We start from the raw sequence: 25,327 nt of genomic DNA on the forward strand, positions 1-25,327 counted from the left end.
ATCCTCCTGTGGATCCTCCTGTAGATCCTCCTGTAGATCCTGTGGATCCTCCTGTAGATCATGTGGATCCTCCTGTAGATCCTGTAGATCCTGTAGATCCTCCTGTGGATCCTGTGGATCCTCCTGTAGATCCTGTAGATCCTGTAGATCCTCCTGTGGATCCTGTGGATCCTCCTGTAGATCCTGTAGATCCTGTAGATCCTCCTGTAGATCCTGTAGATCCTCCTGTAGATCCTGTGGATCCTCCTGTAGATCCTGTAGATCCTGTAGATCCTCCTGTGGATCCTGTAGATCCTCCTGTAGATCCTGTGGATCCTCCTGTAGATCATGTGGATCCTCCTGTAGATCCTGTAGATCCTGTGGATCCTCCTGTGGATCCTCCTGTAGATCCTGTGGATCCTCCTGTAGATCATGTGGATCCTCCTGTAGATCCTGTGGATCCTCCTGTAGATCCTGTAGATCCTGTGGATCCTCCTGTGGATCCTCCTGTAGATCATGTGGATCCTCCTGTAGATCCTCCTGTAGATCCTGTGGATCCTCCTGTAGATCATGTGGATCCTCCTGTAGATCCTGTGGATCCTCCTGTAGATCCTGTAGATCCTGTGGATCCTCCTGTGGATCCTCCTGTAGATCATGTGGATCCTCCTGTAGATCCTCCTGTAGATCCTGTGGATCCTCCTGTGGATCCTCCTGTAGATCCTGTGGATCCTCCTGTAGATCCTGTGGATCCTCCTGTGGATCCTCCTGTAGATCATGTGGATCCTCCTGTAGATCCTCCTGTAGATCCTGTAGATCCTCCTGTGGATCCTCCTGTAGATCCTGTGGATCCTCCTGTGGATCCTCCTGTAGATCCTGTGGATCCTCCTGTAGATCCTCCTGTAGATCCTGTAGATCCTGTGGATCTTCCTGTAGATCTTCCTGTAGATCCTGTAGATCCTGTGGATCCTGTAGGTCCTCCTGTAGATCCTATAGATCTTCCTGTAGATCTTCCTGTAGATCCTCCTGCTGCAGCGTGGATCCAGAAGAACATCTGTCCAGAGGTGTTTCATCTGCAGCTGAGATAATTCCACGCTTACGTCTAAAAAAAACATCCTCCTGGATCCCAGCAGAACCGTTTCCACGGCGATAAACATGTAGTAATTTAGCGTGGAAGCTTCATGGAGCTCCAAAGGCTCCCTGATGAGAACCTGTGAGGAACGGTTTGGTCCAGGAGACCAGCTTCAGACCAGCGTCTCATTTCAACACATTATCAACAACGAGGAAAACTCAAGAAGGAAGGAGAAGAAGGAAAAGGAGAAGAAGGAAAAGGAGAAGAAGGAAAAGGAGAAGAAGGAGACTAAATGCTAAAAATGCATTCAGGAAACAAACCAAGTCTTTAAAACGCTTCATCCTGCAGATGCATCAACTGGTTTAATGTAGAAGAAGAAAAATGTGAGGATTTGTGAAATGATTTTCTTGCTTTTCCTGCAAAATATCAGATATTTTTGCTCCTTCAGACATGTAAAAACTGAGAAATTAAGCATTTTAAGAGGGAAAATCAACCAGCAGCTACTTTAAGCTAATTTTTCACGTCATCCTGCAGATTCCTGAACTGTTTTTAGCAGAGAAGAAGAAAAATGTGAGGATTTCTGAGATGAAGCCAAAAACATCGACTGTTGCTCAGAATTCTTTTATTTGCTCGTTTTTCCTGCAGTTTTCCACAAACTGTGGAACTCGTGCTTCCATAAAACAACCTGCAGAATGAGCCTGAAGTGTTTTCTATCCTCCGTCCAGTCAGGCTTCAGTAAACTTCAGGAGAAACGCTTCCATTTCACCGCCGATAGACGTCATAAAAACTAAAATTATCTGCAAGAAAACCAGGAAATGAACGAGGATTTGGTGCAGAAGTAGAATCTGGGTTTGAAATTCCTTCAGTCATCTTTTTTATCTTCATGCTGATCGACCAAAACGAGAGGAAAAAACCAAACCATGCAGAAAAAAACTAACCACAACGATAACACGACACTTTCAGTTTTAGCGACTTAAACTACAAAACGTCTCATCTGAACTCGTCCAAATATGAACATTTTGACAGACTTTTTTGGGTCTCAGGACTCTTCAGGTTTTTCTTTCTTCTGATCGACCGTTTTGTCGTTTGATAAATCTGCAGAACGAAGAGTTTTAAAGACTGGGTTTGATCCCTGAATGCATTTTTAGCATTTTGCATGTTATTAGATCACATGTAGGGACATTAAATGACCTTAATGGACAATTTTTGGTATTTTGAAATGACAAAATGAGCTTAAAGTAGCTGCTAATTTGATGGAAATCCAAGATATCCTGATTTTCCCTCTTAAAATGTTTAATTTCTCTGTTTTTAAAGGTCTGAAGAAGCAAAAATCTCTGATAATTTGCAGGAAAAGCAACAAAGTGAATGAGAATTTTGTGTAGCAGTTGATGTTTTTGGCTTCATCTCTCTTTAATCATCTCAGAAATCCTCACATTTTACTTCTTTATGCTAAAAAACAGTTGATAAATCTGAAGGATGAAGCGTTTTAAAGACTTGGTTTGTTTCCTGAATGTGTTTTTAACATTTTGAGCTTCGTTGTGCGACATTTAATCGCATTAAACGACCTCTTCTTCTTGACTTTTACCATTTTTATGTAGTGAAATAACAATTAGTGCCTGGAGCAGCTTCTAGTTTGACTCTGTTCTATAATTCCATGAGTTTTCCTCTAAAAATTTTTAATTTGACAATTTTTAACGGTCTGAAGGAGCAGAAATGTCTGAAAAACTGCAGGAAAAACAAGAAAATGAAGGAGAATCCGGTGCAGCAGTCGATGTTTTTGGCTTCATTTCTCTTTAATCGTCTCAGAAATCCTCACATTTTTCTTTTTTATGCTAAAAACAGTTGAGCTTTGCCATTTTTAACAATGTGAAATGAGAATAAAATGTAAAATGGTGAAAATAACGAGCAGAACGAGCCAGAAGTAGCTGCTAGTTTGGTGTAAATCCTGTTTTTTTGGACCCAGTGATCATCAGCTATCGTGGTGCTGCAGAAACAGCTGGTTTTAAACTCGGTTTAGATAAATCAAACGTGCGGTCCGTGGTCCTTGTGCTGCTGGGCTGACCTCAGATCAGATGTGACAGCGTTCCGGCCAAGCGTCTGACGGCTGCTGACGTCCGGTTTGTTGGTGGAGGAGCCGTAAAAGAGCTGATGGCCCAGAAAAGCAGCCTCCTCCTGCAGCAGCACCTCCTGTTAGAGAGTCTGTGGAGCATTCAATTCTCCTGAAAATAAAAAAAAACATACAGCAAAGGTTCCAAATGCACAGGAAAGAGTCAAACTGTGAGTCTCTCTCAGGCTGATTTCAGCAGAAAGAAGCTTTCAGAGGAGAAAAGCTGCTTCCTGTGTCCAGAAATGTGGAGTTTTTGTCCCGTGTTTCCATAAAACTACTGATGAAACGTGTCCACAGTCATATTTATGCACAATGCCATGATATACTTTCAGTTTTTTTGGAGTTCTGAGAAGCTAATTTGTAAGAAAACCAACAAATGACTGCAGCTTTTTCTTTATTTTTCTTCAATAATCTCTTTTTCTTCAGACTAATTGACTCTTCTGCAGGAGGATCATGATGCTCTGAATAATTAACCTTTAAATCAGTGATTCGTGTTTTTTGGCTCATTATTATGTAAAATTACAAACAAAATGTGGCTAAAGTTTTATTTATGCACAGTTTCATTTAATATCTTTTTTTAAGTGCTATGTTTAATTTTATCTCATTTTCAGGTGAAATATTTTATTTTTATTTTCATCATAAATTTTAACATATTTTTAAAGAAATTATTATTATAATCTAATTTTTCGGGGTCACATAAGTGTTTTAATTTAAATCATATTTTTCTTCTACCATATTTAAGATAATTTTAATGTTTTTTTATGCTAATCAAAATTTTTAGGTGCAATATATGTTTGCAATATTTAATTATTTTTTTCAGCAACACTTTTTATTATTATTTTCATAGAATTTTTCAGGTGCGACAAAAGTATTTTTTTTATTTAAATCACATTTTCCTGTGCAATTTAAATTTCATTCTAATCAATAAATTTATATTGATTGGAATTTTATTTTATTTTATCATATTCATTTTAACAGATTTTTAAGTGCAATATTTAATTTGATCTTCATCAAAATTTTCTGATCGAAAATTATTTTTTTTTATTTTAATTTAATGTTTCAGATCATATATGTGTGTAAATAATATTTTATTTTAATTTAATTTGAAAGTGAGACATCTAATTTTTCAGCTGCAAAATATATTTCCAATTTAAATCACATTTTCCAGATGCAATATTTTACTTTTTATTTTCATCCAATTTTTCAAGGAAAATATTTTTCTTTTAAATTTAATCTGTTTTTTCAGGTGCATTTTCTTTCTTTTTTCAGTTTGTTCTCATTTTTCTTTTTTCTTTTCAGCACATTTTGCAGCTGGAAGAGATTTTTTAAATTTTTTATAACATTTTCTTCAGGAAAAATATGAATTTAAAGAAATGTAAATATAATTTTCCAGGTGCAATATTTCATCACCATGTGTGACATTAATTATTCCTTCTGAATTGACCTCTTGTTATTCTACTCTAGACTTATTTTAGTTTATTTTATTTCACTATTTTATCCTGTTTACATCGTATTCCTTTTATACTTTTTAAAACGCTCCCTCATTTTTTTTATTTTATGTCATTTTGTTTTTCTAAGCGACATCAAACACCTCATCTCATCTCATCTCATCTCATCTCATTTAATTTAATTTAATCTCATCTCATTTTAGCTCATCTCATTTAATCTCATTTAATCTCATCTCATCTCATTTCATCTCATTTCATCTCATCTCATTTCATCTCATTTAATTTAATCTCATCTCATCTCATTTTAGCTCATCTCATTTAATCTCATTTAATCTCATCTCATCTCATTTCATCTCATTTCATCTCATCTCATTTCATCTCATTTAATTTAATCTCATCTCATCTCATTTTAGCTCATCTCATTTAATCTCATTTCATCTCATCTCATTTCATCTCATTTTATCTCATTTCATCTCATCTCATCTCATTTCATCTCATCTCATTTCATCTCATCTCATTTTAGCTCATTTTTATCTCATTTCATCTCATCGCATCTCATCTCAATTCATCTCATTTAATTTCACCTCATCTCATCTCATTTCATTTCATCTCATTTCATTTCATTTCATTTAATCTCATCTCATCTCTTTTCATCTCATTTCATCTCATTTTATCTCATCTCATCTCATTTGGTCTCGTCTGGTGCTGTTCTTTGGTTTCTTTGTGTCCGTGGAATCCAAACCACCTGAACCGGTCGTGGCTTTAATGAGGCTCCAGATTAAAGGTTTTGTAAAGTGAAGCTCAGACCAGCAGCAGGTTTTCTGCTACTGAGATGCATCGAGTCGTTTGGCTGCAGGAGAACCACAGAAATCAGTCTCTGATGGGGAAAAAAGCAAAAAAACAGCCGTCAGGGAGGAAGAAGCTGCCGTGTGTCAGTGGATGGAGAGAAGAGAGCAGCAGGACTCTGGTTTCAGGCTTTTATGTCTTTTATTCTCTGCAAATCCGACACCAATATTCAGTGAAATGATCAGATTTAGCTGATTAAAGCTTCAGAAGTTTAGGGTTTATAAACTAATTCCTGCTGTCTTTCTGTATAATTAAACGGTCTAACTAACAGAAGGCAGAAAACATTCTAAAACAGTCGATTTTTTTCTGGATTTTTCTTCCTTTTTTGTTGCAAACTAATGATTAGCTTTTCTCAGGCTCTAACCAGGATGACAAAACTGTTTTCTGTGTCAAAAAATCATTTCTAACCGGTGATTTGTGGTGTTCTCAACTTGTGTTTCTGTGGAACGACGTACGAAATTTGCTTGAAGTGGTTTTTAGACACAAAGTCCTGATAGAATTTCACTTTTTTTTTTTTGCAATAAAACAAGAAAACTTAAATTTTGAGGGATTTCATTCTAGTTTTCTTACTTTTGTTCCAACAAATCATACATCAGATGGTTTAGTCATCTTAGAAACTCAGAAAAATGAAGACAAGCTTCAAAAAATGTTGTATTTTAACCCAAATTTTTATATTTTCCTGAACATAGTGACATATTTTCATGCTTTAAATCTGTTCTGACTGATATTTTTTCCATTGCAGTGCATTTTCTTACAGAAAATAACAACAACAACCTGAAAAATTCCAGTTCTGCATCCTGAAATGAGGCGGCTGTGCCTGTTTTTTCAGTAAATTATCCGTTAAATAGCATTTCTGGCCTCTTTGCAGCAGACCGTTCTACAGTGCTGTGGAGAATGGTCGGCTTCAACAATGAACTCATCAGAGTTTTCTAATTAAAGCTTCAGAACTCAAGAATTTAGACACTAATTCCAATTATGCTTCCATTTAACTAACCTGCATTTACATTCTGAGAGATTTCCATCCACTGTTGCTCCTTTTCAGCCAGAAAAACGAAGACAAGCTTCAAAAAATGTCATCTTTGAACCTAAACTGTGATATTTTCCTGAACATGATGTATTTACATGGTTTAAACCTCTTCTAACTGAAAAGTTATGGAATCCAGGACATTTTCTTGCAGAAAATAACAACAACACCCTGAAAATTTCAAATTTTGCATCCAGAAATAAGGCGACTGTGCTGTTTTTTTTTGGTAAATTGACGTTTAGTGACATTTTATCGCTTCATAAATTTGCTACGTTTGATTATTTTCACGTCCAGCAGACTTGGAGCAACATGAATGTTTGCTTAAAGTGAAGTTTACATCCATCTGGAGCGTAAAAGTCTGATTTTAAAGCTCCTTTTTGGTCTCCACCGACTCCTTTGGGCTCTAATAGTCTTTGTGATGTTTACAGTGCAGTAAAGTGGATTTATTGGTGGTTGTTTTTGAAAATGGCTGATTTATGATCGTTTTTCATGGCTTTGCTGTTCTTAACTGTTGCTGCTGTTTCAGAGAAGCATCTCTTATGTTGCTGTTTGATTTAAACTTTATTCACTGAGATGTCTTCGGAAGCTCCAGAAGACTGAAAGCTGAGCTGATTTTAGAGGATTTTTTTGGTGTTTATATGAATAAAAGAATAAAGCGATGAAGATTTCCACCTAAAAGTCAAAGATATCTGACTCTGAAACAGACCAGAACTCATTAAAGCACATTTCAGGTGAAGCTAAACTGATCTAAAGCGAGTTTTTGAAGGTTTTTCCTGTTTATTTCACTTCCTGTCCACCAGGGGGCAGCGAGTCGAGCTTCAATGTTAACACCTACCTCTTGCCATGTGGTTGTTTTCAGTCATCTTCAGTGTGAGCTACGGTTTCAACCTTTGATTTAACGCTTTGGTTTTAATCTGACGGATTTAAAGGCTGAACGTAGGATTCGTCTTCACACCATTTTCTGGATAAATTAGCTGCACGGTCGATGGAAACCTTCACTTCTGGTGGCTTCTGCTGGTTTTGTGGCTCAAATTCGAACCTTAAATCCACGACAAAGTGTCTAACTGCTGTTTAGCGTCTGGTTGAGTTGATTATTACTGCGCCAAGGAACGGCGGATGTGACGAACGGCGGTGTGTCTGTGAATCTGTCCGTCTGTGTGAAACATTACTGAAAAACGGAGCAACAGATTTGGATGAAATTTTCAGGGAAAGTCAGAAAGGACACAAGGACCAAGTGATTAGATTCTGGCAGTGATGCAGCTGATAATGTGGATTCACGGCTTTGTTAAAGATTTCCTATTGCCAGATACAGCAGCCTGCACACCCGGGCTATAACATGAACCAGGGGGATTCGTGAAACTGTGACATAAGTTTTTGTTTCGGTTTCGTGCGCACCAACACGATGTCGTCATGTTTTTCGTGCAGCTCACCACGAACGAAACCGGCTGTGGTAATCACATCTGAAAGTGGTTTATACCGGCGGATTCATGACGATCTAAGCTGTCCATTGGCGCGGCCGCTGGACATTCTTTAAATTCCTATGCAAATTCGTCGGATTCATGACGATCTAAGCTGTCCATTGACGTTTGCGGCGGCCGCCGCGGCCACCGGACATCCGGCCGCGGCGGCGGCCGCAAACGTCGATGGACAGCTTAGATCGTCATGAATCCGCCGGTATAAACCACTTTCAGATGTGATTACCACAGCCGGTTTCGTTCGTGGTGAGCTGCACGAAAAACTTGACGACATCGTGTTGGTGCGCACGAAACCGAAACAAAAACTTACGTCACAGTTTCACGAATCCCCCTGAGACCGGGTTGCATGAACACCTGCTGAGGATCACATGATTGCGACCCTCTGACAAATTGACCATGATTTATCAGTTGGAAATGATACAAGGAACAAATGATTTAACTGTAGGGTGTTTCTCATCAATTCCTGCCGCCCGCTACATATTTAGCTCATGTATGTAGCAAACGGTAGCCAGACACGGTGAGTTCAGCCGTCAGCCTCATGTGAACACAGATTCACCTTTCCGTCCTTCACTCATTTCTTGTCCCCGCTCGGTGCTTCTAAGTTTAAACACATCCTTTAATAGACAGCAACAGCTGGAACCGTTTTCTTTAGTCTTTATGTGAATTTTCGGACTTTTCGGCAGCGTCTTCGTCATGTCTAGTACCCGCTTCTTAGACAACACTTCCTGTGCCGCTGGAATGGTGACAAAATAAAAGCCCGAAACATTAAAAATACGTCTTCATCATAAAAGCACTGAGGGAACGGTTATTTTAACACTAGCAAAACAAAGGCTTGTCAAAACTGATGAACTGATCAACAGACCTTTATAAGACTGATTTACACACAGTTTGGTATCCATACATGACATGCACATTTAAAACACGCCTGTACTCAGCGCAGGGTCATTTTTTATGAAAGATAAATACTTTATGATTTATTAAAGATGCTGCGCTCTCTGAGTACTTTTCTAGTTTGACCTGTAATGTCCAGAAAAGAGTCAGAAAGAAAGTTATTTAAAGATTTCAGCCAGTTCTAGATGCAGAAAAAGAGCTAAGAAGACGTGGAAGGCGTCTTCATTTGGGTTCCATAATGGAAAAATCCAATAAATTCAGTTCCTCTAAGATTAATTTTCATTCTTAATGTTTATTTTTTTTCTGTTTCTCACTTAAAATGAACACATAAAGGTTTCCATTGACTCCACAGTTACATTATTCCTAAACTAAAGTTCATTTTCACTTGTTTTTTGTTTGTTTTGGTTCAGGAAGCTATCAAACTTTGTTGAAAAAAGTGCCTCAAAACACACAACGCAGATAAATAATCAGAACAGCCTGGCCCTGTCACTAAACATGACCACTAAGCTAGAGTTTATTGCTTCTGTTCAGTCCACAAATCAAATATTAGAAGGTTTTGTCAAGCAGAGAACCCCAAAAAGTGGAGGTGAAACGTCAAATATGTGGTAAAAAGGTCACATTTTAACCAGAACTGTTTTATTTTCCTCAACATAACCAAAGAGCTTTGATGTCTAAACTTGACCAAGCTGATAAAACGTCAAAATTAGATTTTCTGACCAAAACAACCAAAAAACAAGTGAAAATGAACTTGAGTTTAGCAATAATTTAACCCTGATGCCAGTTTCAGTTCTATAGAAGCCTTTGCAGTTTAATTTTAAGTGAGAAATTGAGTTTCTTTAAAAAACTCATGAAGAATGAAGTCTTGTTTCAGGGGGATGGCATTTTTGGGAGACGTTTTCTTTACAGAACCCAACTAAAGACACGTGTTTTTAATTCTATTCTGCAGCTAGAACTCGTCAAAAAACTGTAAAAACCTCCTCTATAATAACAGTAAATGAAAAGTGCTTCAAAACACGTAATGCAGATAAAATAATCAATGTAGACCAGAACTGTTGCTTAAAAAATGACAAACGGCTTTCTTAACTACATTTAATGTATTTTCTGCCCTGTTGTATTCTGAATTTAGTTTATTTCTTCTTTTCAGGCCACAAATCAAATGTTAGGTGGTTTTGTCAACCAGAGAACCCCAAAAAGTGGAGGTGAAACGTCAAATATGTGGTGAAAAGGTCACATTTTAACCAAAACTGTGATATTTTCCTCAACATAACCAAATAATTTTGATAAAGGAGAAGGTTTTGGTGTTTTTTTGACCAGTTCTGGCTGCAGAAAATAATTAAAAACACGTGGAAGGCGTCATTATTTGGGTTCTGTAATGGAAAAAGTGACCGAAACGGACATTTCTCTTGTACCAAACTTTATTCTTGATCATATTTTGAAAGGAAACCAACTTCTCACTGAAAGGTTTGAGTGTGGTCGAGTAGGAAAGCCTATCGGGGAAGCGGAACAAGGATTTACATCCCATTTAAGATCATTTTTCTTCAATTTAACCTCATTTTCACTTGTTTTTTGATTGTTTTGGTTCATGGAACTGTCCAATTTTGCCATTTTATCAATGAAAAGTACTGTCTTAGAAGTATGGTTAAGTTTAGAAACCAGAACTACTTGGTTATGTGGAAGAAAATATCACAATTTTGGTTAAAATGTGATCTGTTCACCATCTAGTTGATGTTTTTCTTCTATTTTCTATGTTATTGGTTTGACAAAAACCATCTAATATGTTTTTTTGGCTGAAAAGAAGCAATAAAATAAGCTGCAAATATAATTGGGCAGAAAATACCTTAAAATGTGTTTAAGAATGCAGTTTAGTTGATTTTAGAGCAGGTTTCTGCTGTTTTTGACCAGCTGCAGAAAATAGACTGGTTAGAGTCTTTGTTTGGGTTTTGTAGTGGATCTGTTTGGTAATGTTGGATAAAATCATCTGCTTTTGAAATGATACTTCTGTGAAACTAAACTTTGAAAGAAACTGATTTTCTCCTGAAAAGTTGAGACTTCATTGTACTATGGAGGGCTTTTATTTTGTAGGAGCCGCATGTAGACGTAGATCAGAGTTTGTTTCCTGTGTGGAACCATTTGTGTTGGACTTATCTGTTGTTTGTACTTTAAATATCACAGTTTTCAGGACATATTTGAAGCTTTTTCTCCATTTTAGGGCTACAGATTCCAGAAACCACACAGATGTGTTAATTTGTGATTCACATTTAAAACCGAAACTGTAATACAGATTTTTATTCATGTAACTGAAAAACTCGAGTAGAATTTCAGGACTTTGGCTTCATGCTGATAAACTAAAGAACATGCATGGACTTTTACAGACTTTGTGGACTTTTTGATGCCATAAAATGCAGTTTAGATGTTTGAGAAGTTAATTTTTTGGCAGATCGGGATGGAATATGTTTATTATTTTCCCTGAATTGTATGTAATGAACCTGTTTTGTTGCTTACTTTGAATGTAGATGAGCTTCTTCTAAGATCCTGACCAGATCCGGGTGCAGAAAATAGACGATATGTAATGTGTTGGTTGGTGGAATTGTGCAGATGTTTTGCAGTTTTGCTCCAAGTTGGGACACACAGTTGTCATTCCTGATGTTTTATCACTTCATAAATTTGTTATAATTGATTATTTTCATGTCCAGCAGACTTACAGCAACATGAATGCTCACTTGGAGGAAAGTTTATGTTCATCTGATGGATAAAAGTCTGATTTTAAAGCTCCTTGTAGCTCCTTTTTGGTCACCACCGACTCCTTTGTGCTCCAATAGCCTTTGCGGTGTTTACAGTGCAGTAAAGTGGATTTATAGTTAGCTTTGCTCCCAGTGGATCCACCATCAGGGCATATTTGTATATATTTCTGTATATTTATCCAGGTGCAGCAGGTAAATGTCCTGGCCGCCTCCTCTGTGACGGAGCTGGAAGCGTTTTTGCGTCGTTTCCTCACGGTTAGCTTATCTTATTTAGGGAGGAAGGCAGCAGCTGTTGGTGTTCGGTTGCCAGCGTGGACAGATTGGATTCCTGCAGCCGGCGGTGGATAAGAAGGCCTCGGTCGCCTTAAATCATCCCGGTCAGCCACCGAGCTCACGGGACGGAGGTAATCTCTGCTCCTCAGGCTCCTGATAAAATAAGAAAAAGACTCGACGGCCGGAGGTCTGAGGCGTTTAGAGCTTCAGAAATCAACCATTAGGGAGCCAAAGAGGAGCCGACGGGAGTTTAAAGGTGAACTAAGCGACTCCTGAGAGCACAGCTGTGTTATCTGTAACAGCACAGACTGAAGGTTCAGGTCCAAGAGCTCACTGTTAAATAAAATAACCTCCTTTAGCTGTAAAACGTTCATAAATCTGATTATTAGACAGTTTCCCTGCTTTAACCCAGAGATGCTCCGGTGGATGGACCTACAGTAGAACACTAAACGGTGGACATTAGTGGGTCTAAAAGAATCAACATGCTTTCATGCCGTTTTGGTTAAATATTACAGTCATTTTTAATCATTTCCACTTCATTAGGAACAGATTTAAGCCATTCTGGAGGATTTCTGGCAGCTGTTGTGTAATTCTGGAGAACTTTTCTTCATTTTCTGGTCATTTTAGACCAGGTTTGAGCCCTCCATACGAATCTGTTCATATCAAAGTATAGTTGCACAGAAATGTCATTTTTAATGCCGATGGTGGAATAAAATCTGGGATGCCATCATTTTAAGCAACGTTACTGAAAAAACACGCAAGAAAACCCAATTAAGGATTCCAGCTGGAGGTTCCTGTCTGTTTTCTGCAGCTAGAAGTGGTGAAGAAACAGCAGAAATCCTACCGGGGCAGCAGAATAGAGTTTGACCTGCAGGTCTTTAGGATCTATCAGAGCAGACTGAGTGGGAGACTGATGGATGCCAGCCTTCTGGTTTCACCGTTGAAGCTGAGACTCTCTGAATGGGATTTATTCTTGGAACGTGGGTTGATTTTCGACCAAAAACCTTGAAACTTGTGACTGAATTTGTCCAAAGTCACATAAAATTGTCCAGAATGACACTAATGAACAATGATTGGACCTTAAACGTGGAAGTAAGAGCAGTATTTTCTAGTTTAGCTGGTGTTGTGTCCCCAGAAAGTTCCTGTAAGTGTGTATATATATGAATGGATCCATGCTTGTACTAAAATACCATCTTTAATCGACATTTCTCCAACTTCAGAGGCTCTAGCATCAATAGAATCTGATGTGAGATGAGACAAGGTTCAGGTTTTTTGAGATTTTCACTTGCAAATCAGTTGAAGTTGTCAAAAGTTACTAAAAATTGTCCAAAATGACCTGAAACCGATTCATAGCAAACCAAAAGTGTGTAAACTGTCAGGACAATGCGTTCACTGTGGCAGCATGTTATGACCTGGCCTTCTGTTGTAGGTTTTTGTGTATTTTTGTGAGTTTTTGTGAGGGTTTTGTGTCACTTTTGCATCTCTGTGCTTCACTGTCAGGACGATGCATCCACTGTGACAGTCCTGACCAGATTCAAGCCAAACGTACCGGCTTTATTTCATGTTCTTCAGCAAAACTAAAGGCCTTTATCATTGACAAAAGCTCCACATGTCCCTTGTAGAGATCTTTTTAAAGTTTTCTAGGACAGGGAATCGACCATAAAGTCTTTCCAAAACAGCATCTGGTGAAAATTCCTGCATTTTTTTTCAGTTTATTGCAGAAAACAGTTTATTTCACCATTTTTTCTAGTGTTTCATTTGTAAATTATTTGTATTTTTGTAGAAATTGATCAAATACCTTTTCTGTTCAAAAACTCACATTTCTCTGATTTTAATGCGCATTTAACCGTCCTGTTGTCTTCATTTACAGGCACCAAAAAATATAGTTTCCTCTTTAGAAAAAAATCCAAAAAATCAGCAAAAAAAATTCCCAAATTTCTGAAAATTTGCAAAAACCTTCAGGAAGAAAATTCCAGTAATTCCTTAAAAGTTTATGTTTAAAAAAAAACAAAACCCTAACTTTGGCAAGAAATTTCTTGCAAATATTTTTTTTTTAAAATGAGTAAAAATCTTTTTAAAAATCCTTAAAATATGTAAAGTGATTCTTTTCTATAAGAACTTAAAGAAACGTTTTTTTTAACATTTCTTTTTTCCATCAAAGAATGTTCAAAAATTTCCCCAAAAATGTTGACAATGTGGACGTCACAAGTTTCACTGTAAAATGTTGTTTTTTTCCCCACATTTTCAAACTTTAAAACGGGTCAAAATGAGGATTAAATATGATCAATGCATCTTGGGAGCTTTTTGTCGTCTTTGTTCAGGATGTTTTTGTCGTCTTTGTTCAGGAGCTTTTTGTCGTCTTTGTTCAGGAGCTTTTTGTCGTCTTTGTTCAGGATCTTTTTGTCATCTTCGTTCAGGATCTTTTTGTCGTCTTTGTTCAGGAGCTTTTTGTCGTCTTCGTTCAGGATCTTTTTGTCGTCATCTTTGTTCAGGATCTTTTCGTCATCTTTGTTCAGGATCTTTTTGTCGTCCTCGTTCAGGATCTTTTTGTCGTCTTTGTTCAGGATCTTTTTGTCGTCTTCGTTCAGGATCTTTTTGTCGTCTTCGTTCAGGAGCTTTTTGTCATCTTCGTTCAGGAGCTTTTTGTCGTCTTTGTTCAGGATCTTTTCGTCGTCTTCGTTCAGGATCTTTTCGTCGTCTTCGTTCAGGATCTTTTTGTCGTCTTCGTTCAGGATCTTTTCGTCGTCTTTGTTCAGGATCTTTTCGTCGTCTTTGTTCAGGATCTTTTTGTCGTCTTTGTTCAGGATCTTTTTGTCGTCTTTGTTCAGGAGCTTTTTGTCGTCTTTGTTCAGGATCTTTTTGTCGTCTTCGTTCAGGATCTTTTTGTCGTCATCTTTGTTCAGGATCTTTTCGTCGTCTTTGTTCAGGATCTTTTTGTCGTCCTCGTTCAGGATCTTTTTGTCGTCTTCGTTTAGGATCTTTTTGTCGTCTTCGTTCAGGAGCTTTTTGTCGTCTTTGTTCAGGATCTTTTTGTCGTCTTTGTTCAGGATCTTTTTGTCGTCTTCGTTCAGGATCTTTTTGTCATCTTCGTTCAGGAGCTTTTTGTCGTCTTTGTTCAGGATCTTTTTGTCGTCTTCGTTCAGGATCTTTTCGTCGTCTTCGTTCAGGATCTTTTTGTCGTCTTCGTTCAGGAGCTTTTTGTCGTCTTTGTTCAGGAGCTTTTTGTCGTCTTTGTTCAGGATCTTTCTCCACCAAACTCTCCCCAACATTTTAATGAACTCCAGAAGTTTAAAGTCTATCGTGTCCTAATTATCTCGGCTGCAGAACGTTTGCTCCCTACATGCTCAGATTAGATTCCTGCCGGCGCCTCTTCCCTCCTCTCTTCATTTAAAGTTTCAGCTGCTCTCCGCTTTGATTTCCGATGTGGAGGCGCTGATGTTTAACCGATCCTCTTAATATCCGTCTTTTTATCTGCAGACACATCAAGTGTCCGTGCTGCCGGTTATCAGGGAGAACCGGTCAGTTCGTACAGATTATTCGTACGAATAAACGTTGAATCAGGAGGTTGCAGGGTTCTCTTCCTGCCAAACAGTGATCAGAGAGGTTATCATTCTTTATCTTTGTCTGACCCACATTAGAACCATGAAACTCTGAGAAAATGAGTAAAAGACTGATGGCAGTGACCAGGAACATTAAATTCAATGAATTATTGACTCACAGATGGAAAGAGAATAACATTAATCTACTGACAGAAACATTTGGGACCATTTTTACTCATTTTAAACAAGATCCAACAACATTTTTAAGTAATTTTGGACACTTTGTACCATTTCTGGTTAGTTTTCAAGACATTGTGAAGAATTTCAGGTCATCCTTGAAAATTTTCGAGTCATTTTTGACTATTTGTAGTCATTTTGAACAGTTTTTTCTCATTTTCAACAATTTTCAAGGACAGTTTCGGGTAATTTTGGGTCTTTCTTCGTCATTTTAGACAGTTTTTACTATTTTTGGTAAAGTTTCAAGACATACTGGACGGGTCTTTTAGACATTTTGGACAATTTTCAGTAATTTTGAACAATTCTTTAGTTGTTTTGTCTGCTTTCCTCACAATGTTGATAATTTTGAGTTATACTGGACACATTTTAAGTAATTTTGGACACTTTGTACCATTTCTGGCGAGTTTTCAAGACATTGTGGAGAATTTCAGATCATCTTCGACAATTTTCTTGTCATTTTTAAAATATTTGTAGTCATTTTGGACAATTTTTACCAATTTTCAAGGACAGTTTCAGGTCATTTTTGGCCTTTCTTTGTCATTTTAGACAGTTTTTACTATTTTTGGCAAGACATTATGGACAGGTTTGAGTCATACTGGACACATCTCATGTCATTTTAGAAACTTTTTAGTCCTTACAGGCAAGTCTTGAGTCATTTTACCTATTTTGAACAGGTTTGATTAATTTGGCCAATGCACTTTAACAGATCTGACAAAGTTTGAAGACATTGTGGACGGGTCTTTTTAGACATTTTGGACAGTTTTCAGTAATTTTGAACAATTCTTTAGTCGTTTTATCTGCTTTCCTCAGTGTTGATAATTTTGGCTTATAATGGACACATTTTAAGTAATTTTGGATGTTTTTTTTATTGATTTTTGAAATGGTTGCAAGTCGTTTTGGGCACTTGTTTGCTCATTTTGGTGAAAGTTTGAGAAAGTACTGATAAATTTGAGTCACAGTAGACCTATTTTAATTGATTTTAGACTATTTTTATTAATTCTGGACCAGTTTCAGTTAATTTTGGAAACATTTTGAGCTGTTTCGGAAATGTTTCAAGTCAATTTGGACAAATTTGAATCATTCTGGGTGGCTTTCAAGATATTTCTACAAATCTTGAACCATTTTGGACAAATGTGAAGTCATCTTGGACTTTTATAGTGAGTGCAGCAGCTCATTGACAGCTTTTAGGATGATTGTAACAGACATCATTTCTTTATTTCTTATATAAAATCCGTACTTGAATCATGTTATTTGTTCTCTAAATAAGGAAAAGACACACCACAGCCTGAACACTGGTAAAAATGACACTTTAGCCTGAGACAACAGTAAAGTTTGACAAACACAGAGATATGTTCTGACCGTTTTATCCAGATAAAAGCAGCTGCAGACGTTCATAAATTCCCCTTTACCGTGAAGCACCCGGTCAGGTTTTAGCAGAGGATCACTGTTTGGCAGAACAGCTTCACTCCTGCTGATGTTTAATTATGATAATAGCTCTGCTGTAGTCGCTGCTTCTTCGTCTGCACGTCCACAGTCCTGCTCTCCATAAATCATCTCACTGCTGCTGCTGTTGTTGTTGTTCTTTGTGTTTTGCAACATTTTAAACCTCCGCATTTTCATTTCGCTTTATTCTGGCGCAGAGTCAGAATAACTTAGTGTGTTTGAACGCCGTGAATTTCCTTTTCTTTTCCCGTAGCTGATGCAGAGCAGCTACAGAATGCAAACATCCACTGAATGAGGGCCTAAACTGTAATCAGATTACTTCTAAGTAGAGCAGTAAGGTTTGGCTCTGATGTAAAATCCAAACATAATAATGTGTATTTCTACCGGTGCCACATACATCGTGTTTATTCTGTAAACTAGCGCTTTATTCACACTGCACTGTTAAAAAAGTGTCGAATAACTAAAAACTGAAAATCTTGCAGCAGCCGTGCCACAAGAGTGTTACATTTCTGGTGGAATTCTGTGGTAACGTAAAATAATAAATTACTTTTACCCTCCTGTTGCCCTCAAAAAAACTTCTTTCCTTGTCTGAAAAAATCCAAAAATTCAGCCAAAAAAACGACGCTTCTGCACAATCATTCCTTCATTTGAGGCCTTCTGAAGCTGTTGGTTGTAGTTCCTGACAGAAAAGGGTCCAGTTTGTGTTTAATTAGCTGCAGGTTGTGGTTCTGGTGTTTGTTCTGCAGGTTCAGCTCCTCTCTGTGGGAATCCTGCAGAAACCTACCGCTGATAATAAGCGACACGTGTCCCCCGGGCTTCACGCTGCCAAACATTTGCCACACGGCTAGTTTGAAAGATAAACACCAGCTCTGATTAAAGGCCTAATGGGAATGGATTTTCCTGCAGGAGGGCGTGAAAGGACGAAGGCCTCCGTAGAATGCATCGACTGAAATCGGCCTCTTCTGTAACCGGACGTGATGGAAGGTGGAGGGAGGCCGAGTCGTCCTTTAAGCTTCCTCTCAGAATATCATAAAGTCAGTTTGTCGCTCAGATTGACGTCCAGGTGGTTTGATTCTTTGTCTGCAGTAAAGATGGTTGGTCCATCTTTGTGCACCATCATAGTGGTAAAATGTCGAGTATCTGCAGGATCATTCCATTTTTAGATGATTTAAATACAATAAGTCTGAGTTAGATATTGCAAAAGAACCAATTACTTGATGGGAAATTGAAGATTGATGAGAACCATTTAACCGTCCTGTCGTCCTCGTTTACGGGCACCAAAAAATATTGTTTCCTTGTCTGAAAAAAATGCAAAAATTTAGCAAAAATTTTCTGAAAATTTGCAAAACCTTCAGGAAGAAAATTCCAATAATTTCTTAAAAGGTTCATTTTTTTAAAAAAAATCCCCCAAATTTGGTAAGAAAGTTCTTGTAAATATTTTCAGAAAATGAGTAAAACTTTTCTTAAAAATATCTAAAATGGTTCCATATATGTCAGTAAAACTTCTATTTTCTTTTAGAACATTCACACAAAAATCAACCAAAATCCAGCAAAATTTTTTCCATCAAAAATTTCCTGAAAATGTTAAATTTTTTCCACATTTTCAAACTTTAAAACGGGTTAGTTTGACCCACAGGACGACACCAGGGTTAAATGTGAGATTTGGCAGCACCATGATACCGCCACCTCCGTGCTTCACTGTGGTTAGAGGTTGGTGTTCTGAACGGTCTGTTTTAGGCAGATTTAGGCCATTTTTGCAGGTTTAATGTCATTCTGGCCGCTATCTAATTTGTTTGACAGACTTTGAGTCATTTTGAACAAGTTTTGGGCATTTTTCTACAGACTTCAGGTCATTTTGGGCAAGTTTTGCGTCATTCTTGCCACTATTCAAGCATTTTTTATACACATTTACAGTTATTTTGGAAAGATTCTGAGTAATTTTGCCATTTTCTACGAGATTTGTGATGTTTTGAAGTTGTTTTATGCAGATTTTGTGTCATTCCTGACAGGTTTAATCATTCTGGCAGCAGATTTAAGTTGGTTTTTACAGATTTCTGAGCATTCTTATGCTTTTTCAGTTTGGGCAACTTTTGTGACATTTTGGCTGCATTTTATGTTGTTTTAGACAGATTTTGGGTTATTTTGAAAAGATTCTAATTAATTTTGTCATTTTGGAAAAGATTTGTGCCATCTTGGCTGGAATTGAAGGTGTTTTCTACGGATTTCAATTCATTCTGGTCTGGTTTTGTGTCATTCTGGTCTGGTTTTGTGTCATTCTGGTCTGGTTTTGTGTCATTCTGGTCTGGTTTTGTGTCATTCTGGTCTGGTTTTGTGTCATTTTGGTCTGGTTTTGTGTCATTCTGGTCTGGTTTTGTGTCATTCTGGTCTGGTTTTGTGTCATTCTGGTCTGGTTTTGTGTCATTCTGGTCTGGTTTTGTGTCATTCTGGTCTGGTTTTGTGTCATTCTGGTCTGGTTTTGTGTCATTCTGGTCTGGTTTTGTGTCATTTTGGTCTGGTTTTGTGTCATTCTGGTCTGGTTTTGTGTCATTCTGGTCTGGTTTTGTGTCATTTTGGTCTGGTTTTGTGTCATTCTGGTCTGGTTTTGTGTCATTCTGGTCTGGTTTTGTGTTATTTTGGTCTGGTTTTGTGTCATTTTGGTCTGGTTTTGTGTCATTCTGGTCTGGTTTTGTGTCATTCTGGCCACTACTTAAGTTGTTTTACACAGATTTACTGTATTTTTGGAGAGATTCTGAATAATTTTGTCATTCTGGATGAGATTTATGATATTTTGAAGTTGTTTTATGCAGATTTGAAGTCATTTTGGGCATGTTTTGTTACTCTTTTGTTGTATGCCATTCCACTAGGGGGCTCTACTACTCCTGTTGCACATGTTTTTGTTCCATAGAGTGACGATGTTGTGTTGGGCTGTCTCTTGTTCGGTTGCACATGCTAGAGGCACAAAGAAATAAATGTCTTTCTAAACTAAATGAGGAGTTATCTTTTGAACTAACAGGTTTTGTGTCATTTCTGGACACTATTTAGGTTGTTTTATGCAGATTTGAAGTCATGTTGTGTCATTTCTGACAGGTCTGCACTGTGCATCCACTGCTGCAGCAGAGAGGCTGATGTTATGAACTGTTCTTCACACTTTGTGTTTTGGTAGTTTTCTGTGTTGCTCTTACATCTGTGCTTCACTATCAGGACCATGCATCCACTGCTGCAGCAGAGAGGCTGATGTTTTGGACCTCTGTTTCTTTTCTGTGGTGGTTTTGTGTTTTTTTTGTGCTGTTTTTGTGTCTCCTTTAAAAGTCTAAATGAGTCCACCAGCGGATTATTCTGCAGCTGGTTCCAGGTTTCAGCTGAGAAACTGGATTTTCTGTCCTCCTGCATCATAATCCCATCATCTCCACAACATCAGCCTGATTCTGTCCTCTGCTTGTTTTTACCTGCAGTTAGAATCAGAACCACAACGTTCAGCTGAAATTCATTAACTCAGCAAATGTTTCCACTGAACACTGTTAGTTTAGATTTCTGTGCTTCTGATTGTGGCATAGCGCTGAAAACACATTTCTGGACTCTCTGCTGTCATTCTGCTCACATATTAACTCGTTTTACACAGAATTTGAGTTTTTCTGCACAATTTTTGTTATTTTGGCTGCATGTTAAGTGGTTTTATGCAGATTCTGTCTCATTTTGAGCAGGTTTTCTCTCATTTTGAGCAGATTCTGTATAATTTTGAGCAGATTCTGTATAATTTTGAGCAGCTTTTGTCTCATTTTGAGCAGATTCTGGATCATTTTGAGCAGATTCTGTGTCATTTTGAGCAGGTTTTGTATAATTTTGAGCAGATTCTGTGTCATTTTGAGCAGGTTTTGTATCATTTTGAGCAGATTCTGTATAATTTTGAGCAGGTTTTGTATCATTTTGAGCAGATTCTGTGTCATTTTGAGCAGGTTTTGTGTCATTTCTGGACACTATGCTGTTTTGGGCAGATTTTGAACTATTTTGGACAGTTTTGAGATATTTTGGAGAAGTTTTGGGTCATTCTGGCTGCATTTGAAGTTGTTTTAGACAGACTTTTTTTCTTCTTTTTGGACATAATTTAAGTAATTTTGTCATTTTGCACACATTTGTGATATTTTTGCTGTGTCTGAAGTCATTTTGTGCAGATTTTGTGTCATTCCGGTCACTGTTTAAGTTGTTTTGTACAGATTTTGAGCAATTTTTGAAAGTTTTGTTTCATTCTGGCCGCTATTTAAGTTGTTTAATGCAAATTTGCAGTTATATTGGAGAGATTCTAAGTAATTTTGTCATTTTCGACAAGATTTCTGAGTTGTTTTATACAGATTTGAAGACATTTTGCACAGGTTCTGTGTCATTCTTGCCGTGATTTAAGTTGTTTGAGAGAGATTTTGATATATTTTGGACAACTAGTGTCATTTTAGCTGCAATTGAAGTTGTTTTATACAGATTCTGTATCATTTTGAGCCATTTTGTGTCCTTTTTGGGCAGATTTTGAGTTAATTTGGACAGTTTCTAAGATACTTTGGAGAAGTTTTGGGTCATTTTAAGTAGTATTCTGCAGACTTAAGGTCATTCTGAGCAGGTTTTGTGTCATTTCAGACAAAATATGGAGAAAAAAATCCAGATTTTGTTCATTTAAATACAATATTTTTCATTATCAAGTTACATTTCCATTCATATAAATGCATATTTTTGCTGTGGATAGATTTTTTTTAAGGATTCATTAGTTTGTTTATTTTTTTGTTGAGATCCCAGGATAATAAATGGGAAAAAAAAAAACAGTTTAAAGTCTTCCATTTGAATCTCTTCCAGCCAGAAGCTGCAGCAGAGTAAAATCTGAGTCTCCACATAAAGCTTTTCTCAGGTTAATAAATCCAGTTTATGAGCGGAGACGCTGCTGAATCCTGAATAAAGCTGCAGCTCTGGACTCTAAACTCTGTGGTTGTTTCTAATAAATTGTCTGAACGCAGTGAAAGAATGTTTGCAAATAAAAGGTCAGCTTCCTTTTCTTAAACTTCCAGAAACATGACCTTAAAGCTCACAGTTATTAATGAAGGTATGGAGGCTGAAATGTCACGGCTGCTTTCTGGGTAAATCCTGGGACTTATGAGAACATTAAGTCCTGATGGTGACGGATCTGCAGATGTAGAGGAGCTGAAAGAGGCTGAGCTGTCGCTTTTCAGACGCCAACAAGTGACTGTTAGAAAAGGAAAGAAAGCGGAGCTGCAGAGAAATGGATTCAGGATAATCGGAGATGCATCTTTTCACATTTATCTAATGTTACTGTGCATGTTTTTGGCTTTTTTCTTCTAGATTTTAGTTATTTTTGTTCAGCTTTATTCATTTAGTGTCATTTTTGTCTCTTTTTTGTGTCGCATTTTAGGGGTTTTTTCTGTATGAGTCATCTTGTTTCATTTTCATTGTAGTTTTTCCTCATTTTTTTGTCTCATTTTGGGGCTTTTTGTGTCTCATTTTAGTTGTTTTTGTGTAATTTTAGTTATTTAATGTCTCATTTTCATAGAATTTTTTCCTGTTTTAGCTTTTATGTCTCATATTTCTTTTCGTTTTCACAATTTTTGTCTTTTTCCTCATTTTGTCTCATTTAATTATTTTAGTCTAATTTTAGTCATTGTCTCATTTTCATCATTTTTTGTTTCTCATTTTCACTGTTTTTCTCTCACTTTAATACTTTTAATCTTAGAGTTGTGTTTTTTCCCTCATTTTCATCATTTTTTGTGTCATTTTGACTCTTTGTCACATTTTACTTGTTTCTGTGTAATTTTATTCATTTCATTTTCTCATCATTTTGTCTCATTCTTTAGTTGTTTTTCTGTATTTTAGTCTTTTAGTGTTGCGATTTTGTTGTATTTTTCCCCCTCATTTTCCTATTTTTTGTCTCATTTTAGTTGTTTTTCAGTGATTTTTGTCTTATTTTCATAGTTTTTGTCTCATTTTAGTCGTTTTTTTTCAGTATTTTCAGTGATTTTTGTCTCATTTTGGTTGCTTTTGTGGATTTTTAGTCATTTTTGTCTGACTTTAGTTGCTTTTATGTAATTTTTGGTCATATTTGTCTCATTCTCATCTGTTTATTTTTCACTTTTGTCATTTTTTTCTCATTTAGTGTCTCTTTTTTCCAACCTTTTCAGACGTTAACGTTTCATTCTGACACTTTGTGAAGCGTTTCTTTTTCTGTAAACTCGATCTGAAGGTGAAACGTAGAAAACAAACCAGCGGCGGCTGCCTGAGGTTTCAAACGGTCTAATTTTAAACCTGTTAGACTCAACAGCTCTGATGAGAGATGAAGGACTGCAGCAGCATGATGATGATGCTGTTGATGCTGTTGCCATGGCGACGGCAGGTACGCTCACCGGTCCTTTTCCTCCAAACCTGACTGGACTCCAGCGTGTAATCGTGGTTTATTAGCCGTCTCTGGGGGTATTTTCTGTCTGATCTCAACATTCTGCTGCTTCTTATTAATTTGTTCTCCACTCCGGGTATAATGGAGGATCTTTGTGGTTTTTCTTTTTCAGCCTTTGTGCTTCGTTTGATTTATTCATTTGGAACCAAAGTGTGACAAGTTGTAATTCTGTAATCTTTTAATTTATCTCGTGCCGGCCGGGGAATTCCGGAGAGAAAACCGTTTGCAGTCGGACCTCGCTGCTAATGGGGTTTATTCCACCATAATGGTCGAAACTTTGCTCGCAGAAATCACTTCTGGCTGAAATAACGAGTGAATCTCAGGTGTTTGTGCTTCTGAAATTGACTTTCTGTGACTAGAAAGCATCATGGGGTCGTTTAAAACCAGGAAGAAAATGGATAAAGCAACAAAATACAGTTATAAGCTCTGTTTTTGAGGTAAATGTATCATTAAAACATCTTATTTTACATTTTATTTTACTTTTAAACTAATTTTTGGACCACATTACTTGAGTGGAGACTAGAAGCCTCTTGGTGCAAGTATTTTTACATATTCTACAGTTTTCCAAGCCTTAAAATCAACATCCTTCAGCATCTGATGCCACTTTTAGCTTCAGAAAACTGATCAGATCTGCTGCTAAATGCTGTTTTTCCTCCGATTCATCAGTCGTTGGTGCTCCTGAAGGCTAACAGCTCTGTCTAAGTGGTAAATTTTATTTATTTTATGCTTTTCAAACTCATTTCTGGTCTTTATTACTATTGATATTAATAATATAGTCACTTTAAATCAATATAAAATGTAATCAGGATGCAAGGTGAATCAAACATAGTGGATAATTAGATCAAATTACTGTAAATTTGACATTAGAATTCCTCATTTTATGCTTTTCAGACTCATTTCAGGTATTTTGCTGCAGTAACTGATGGAGACTAGAAGCTTCTTGATGAACAGTTGGCTAACAGTGTTTTCTGATGTATGTGAGGCGTGTAGGGAACATTGGTAAATTGTGATGTCTGTTGATACAGATGTTTAGTGACTCCGGATATCACGGCACAGTTTATCGGAGTGACATCCGACAACCTCGGGTAAAAGATTTCACGTCTTTTACGCGTCTGTAAATCATCTTATTTCACTCTTTTCAAGCTCATTTTTGGACTTTTGCTGCAGCAACTGATGCAGACTAGAAACTTCTCGGTGCACAGTTGGCTAATAGTGTTTTTTGATGCATGAGAGGCGTTTAAGGAACATCTGTAATCTGTAGTCATGTCATACTGTCTGTAAATCATCTTATTTCACTCTTTTCAAGCTCATTTTTGATCTTTTGCTGCACTAACTGATGGAGACTAGAAGCTTCTCCGTGCACTAATGGTGTTTTCTGATGCTTGTGAGGCATTTAGGGAACATCTGTAAATTACAGCTCCGGTCTATAAACTGCATTGAATGTGCCGTGTGAATTTTAGCATAAAGTGCAGCTGGTTTGTAGCTTTATTCTGGAGCTCTGACTGATCCGTTCGCTGTCTTTTTCCACCCGCTCAGGTGCGATATTCGAGGAGAACGCCGTGCGGGACGACGAGGTTTTCCAGCTCGCCGTGTCGGACCTCAGTCTGAGCGACGACATCCTGCAGAGCGAGAAGATCACGCACTCCATTAAACTCATCGAGCCCAACAACCCGTTCCAGGCGGTGCAGGAAGGTAAGGACGCTGCTTTCTGTTTGGCTGCCGTGTGTTTGGATCGTTCATCTGGAGCTGCCTCTGGGCTAACGGCCCGGGTGGTACCTGAACGTCTCTGCTGGGGTTTGAAGCTGTTTCCTGC

General features: G+C 37.5%; 1 protein-coding gene across 1 annotated transcript in view; it reads left to right on the forward strand.

Annotated features, from left to right (window-relative positions):
• grid1b (glutamate receptor, ionotropic, delta 1b) overlaps nt 1-25,327 on the forward strand; it is a 739,432-nt gene that overhangs the window by 2,623 nt on the left and 711,482 nt on the right. Inside the window, 1 exon segment of the mRNA XM_051939963.1 lies at nt 25,051-25,206. Within this exon segment, the coding sequence (XP_051795923.1) occupies nt 25,051-25,206 (156 nt within the window).

This window comes from Acanthochromis polyacanthus, chromosome 19, assembly GCF_021347895.1.
Source record: "Acanthochromis polyacanthus isolate Apoly-LR-REF ecotype Palm Island chromosome 19, KAUST_Apoly_ChrSc, whole genome shotgun sequence".
NCBI classification, from domain to species: Eukaryota; Metazoa; Chordata; class Actinopteri; family Pomacentridae; genus Acanthochromis; species Acanthochromis polyacanthus.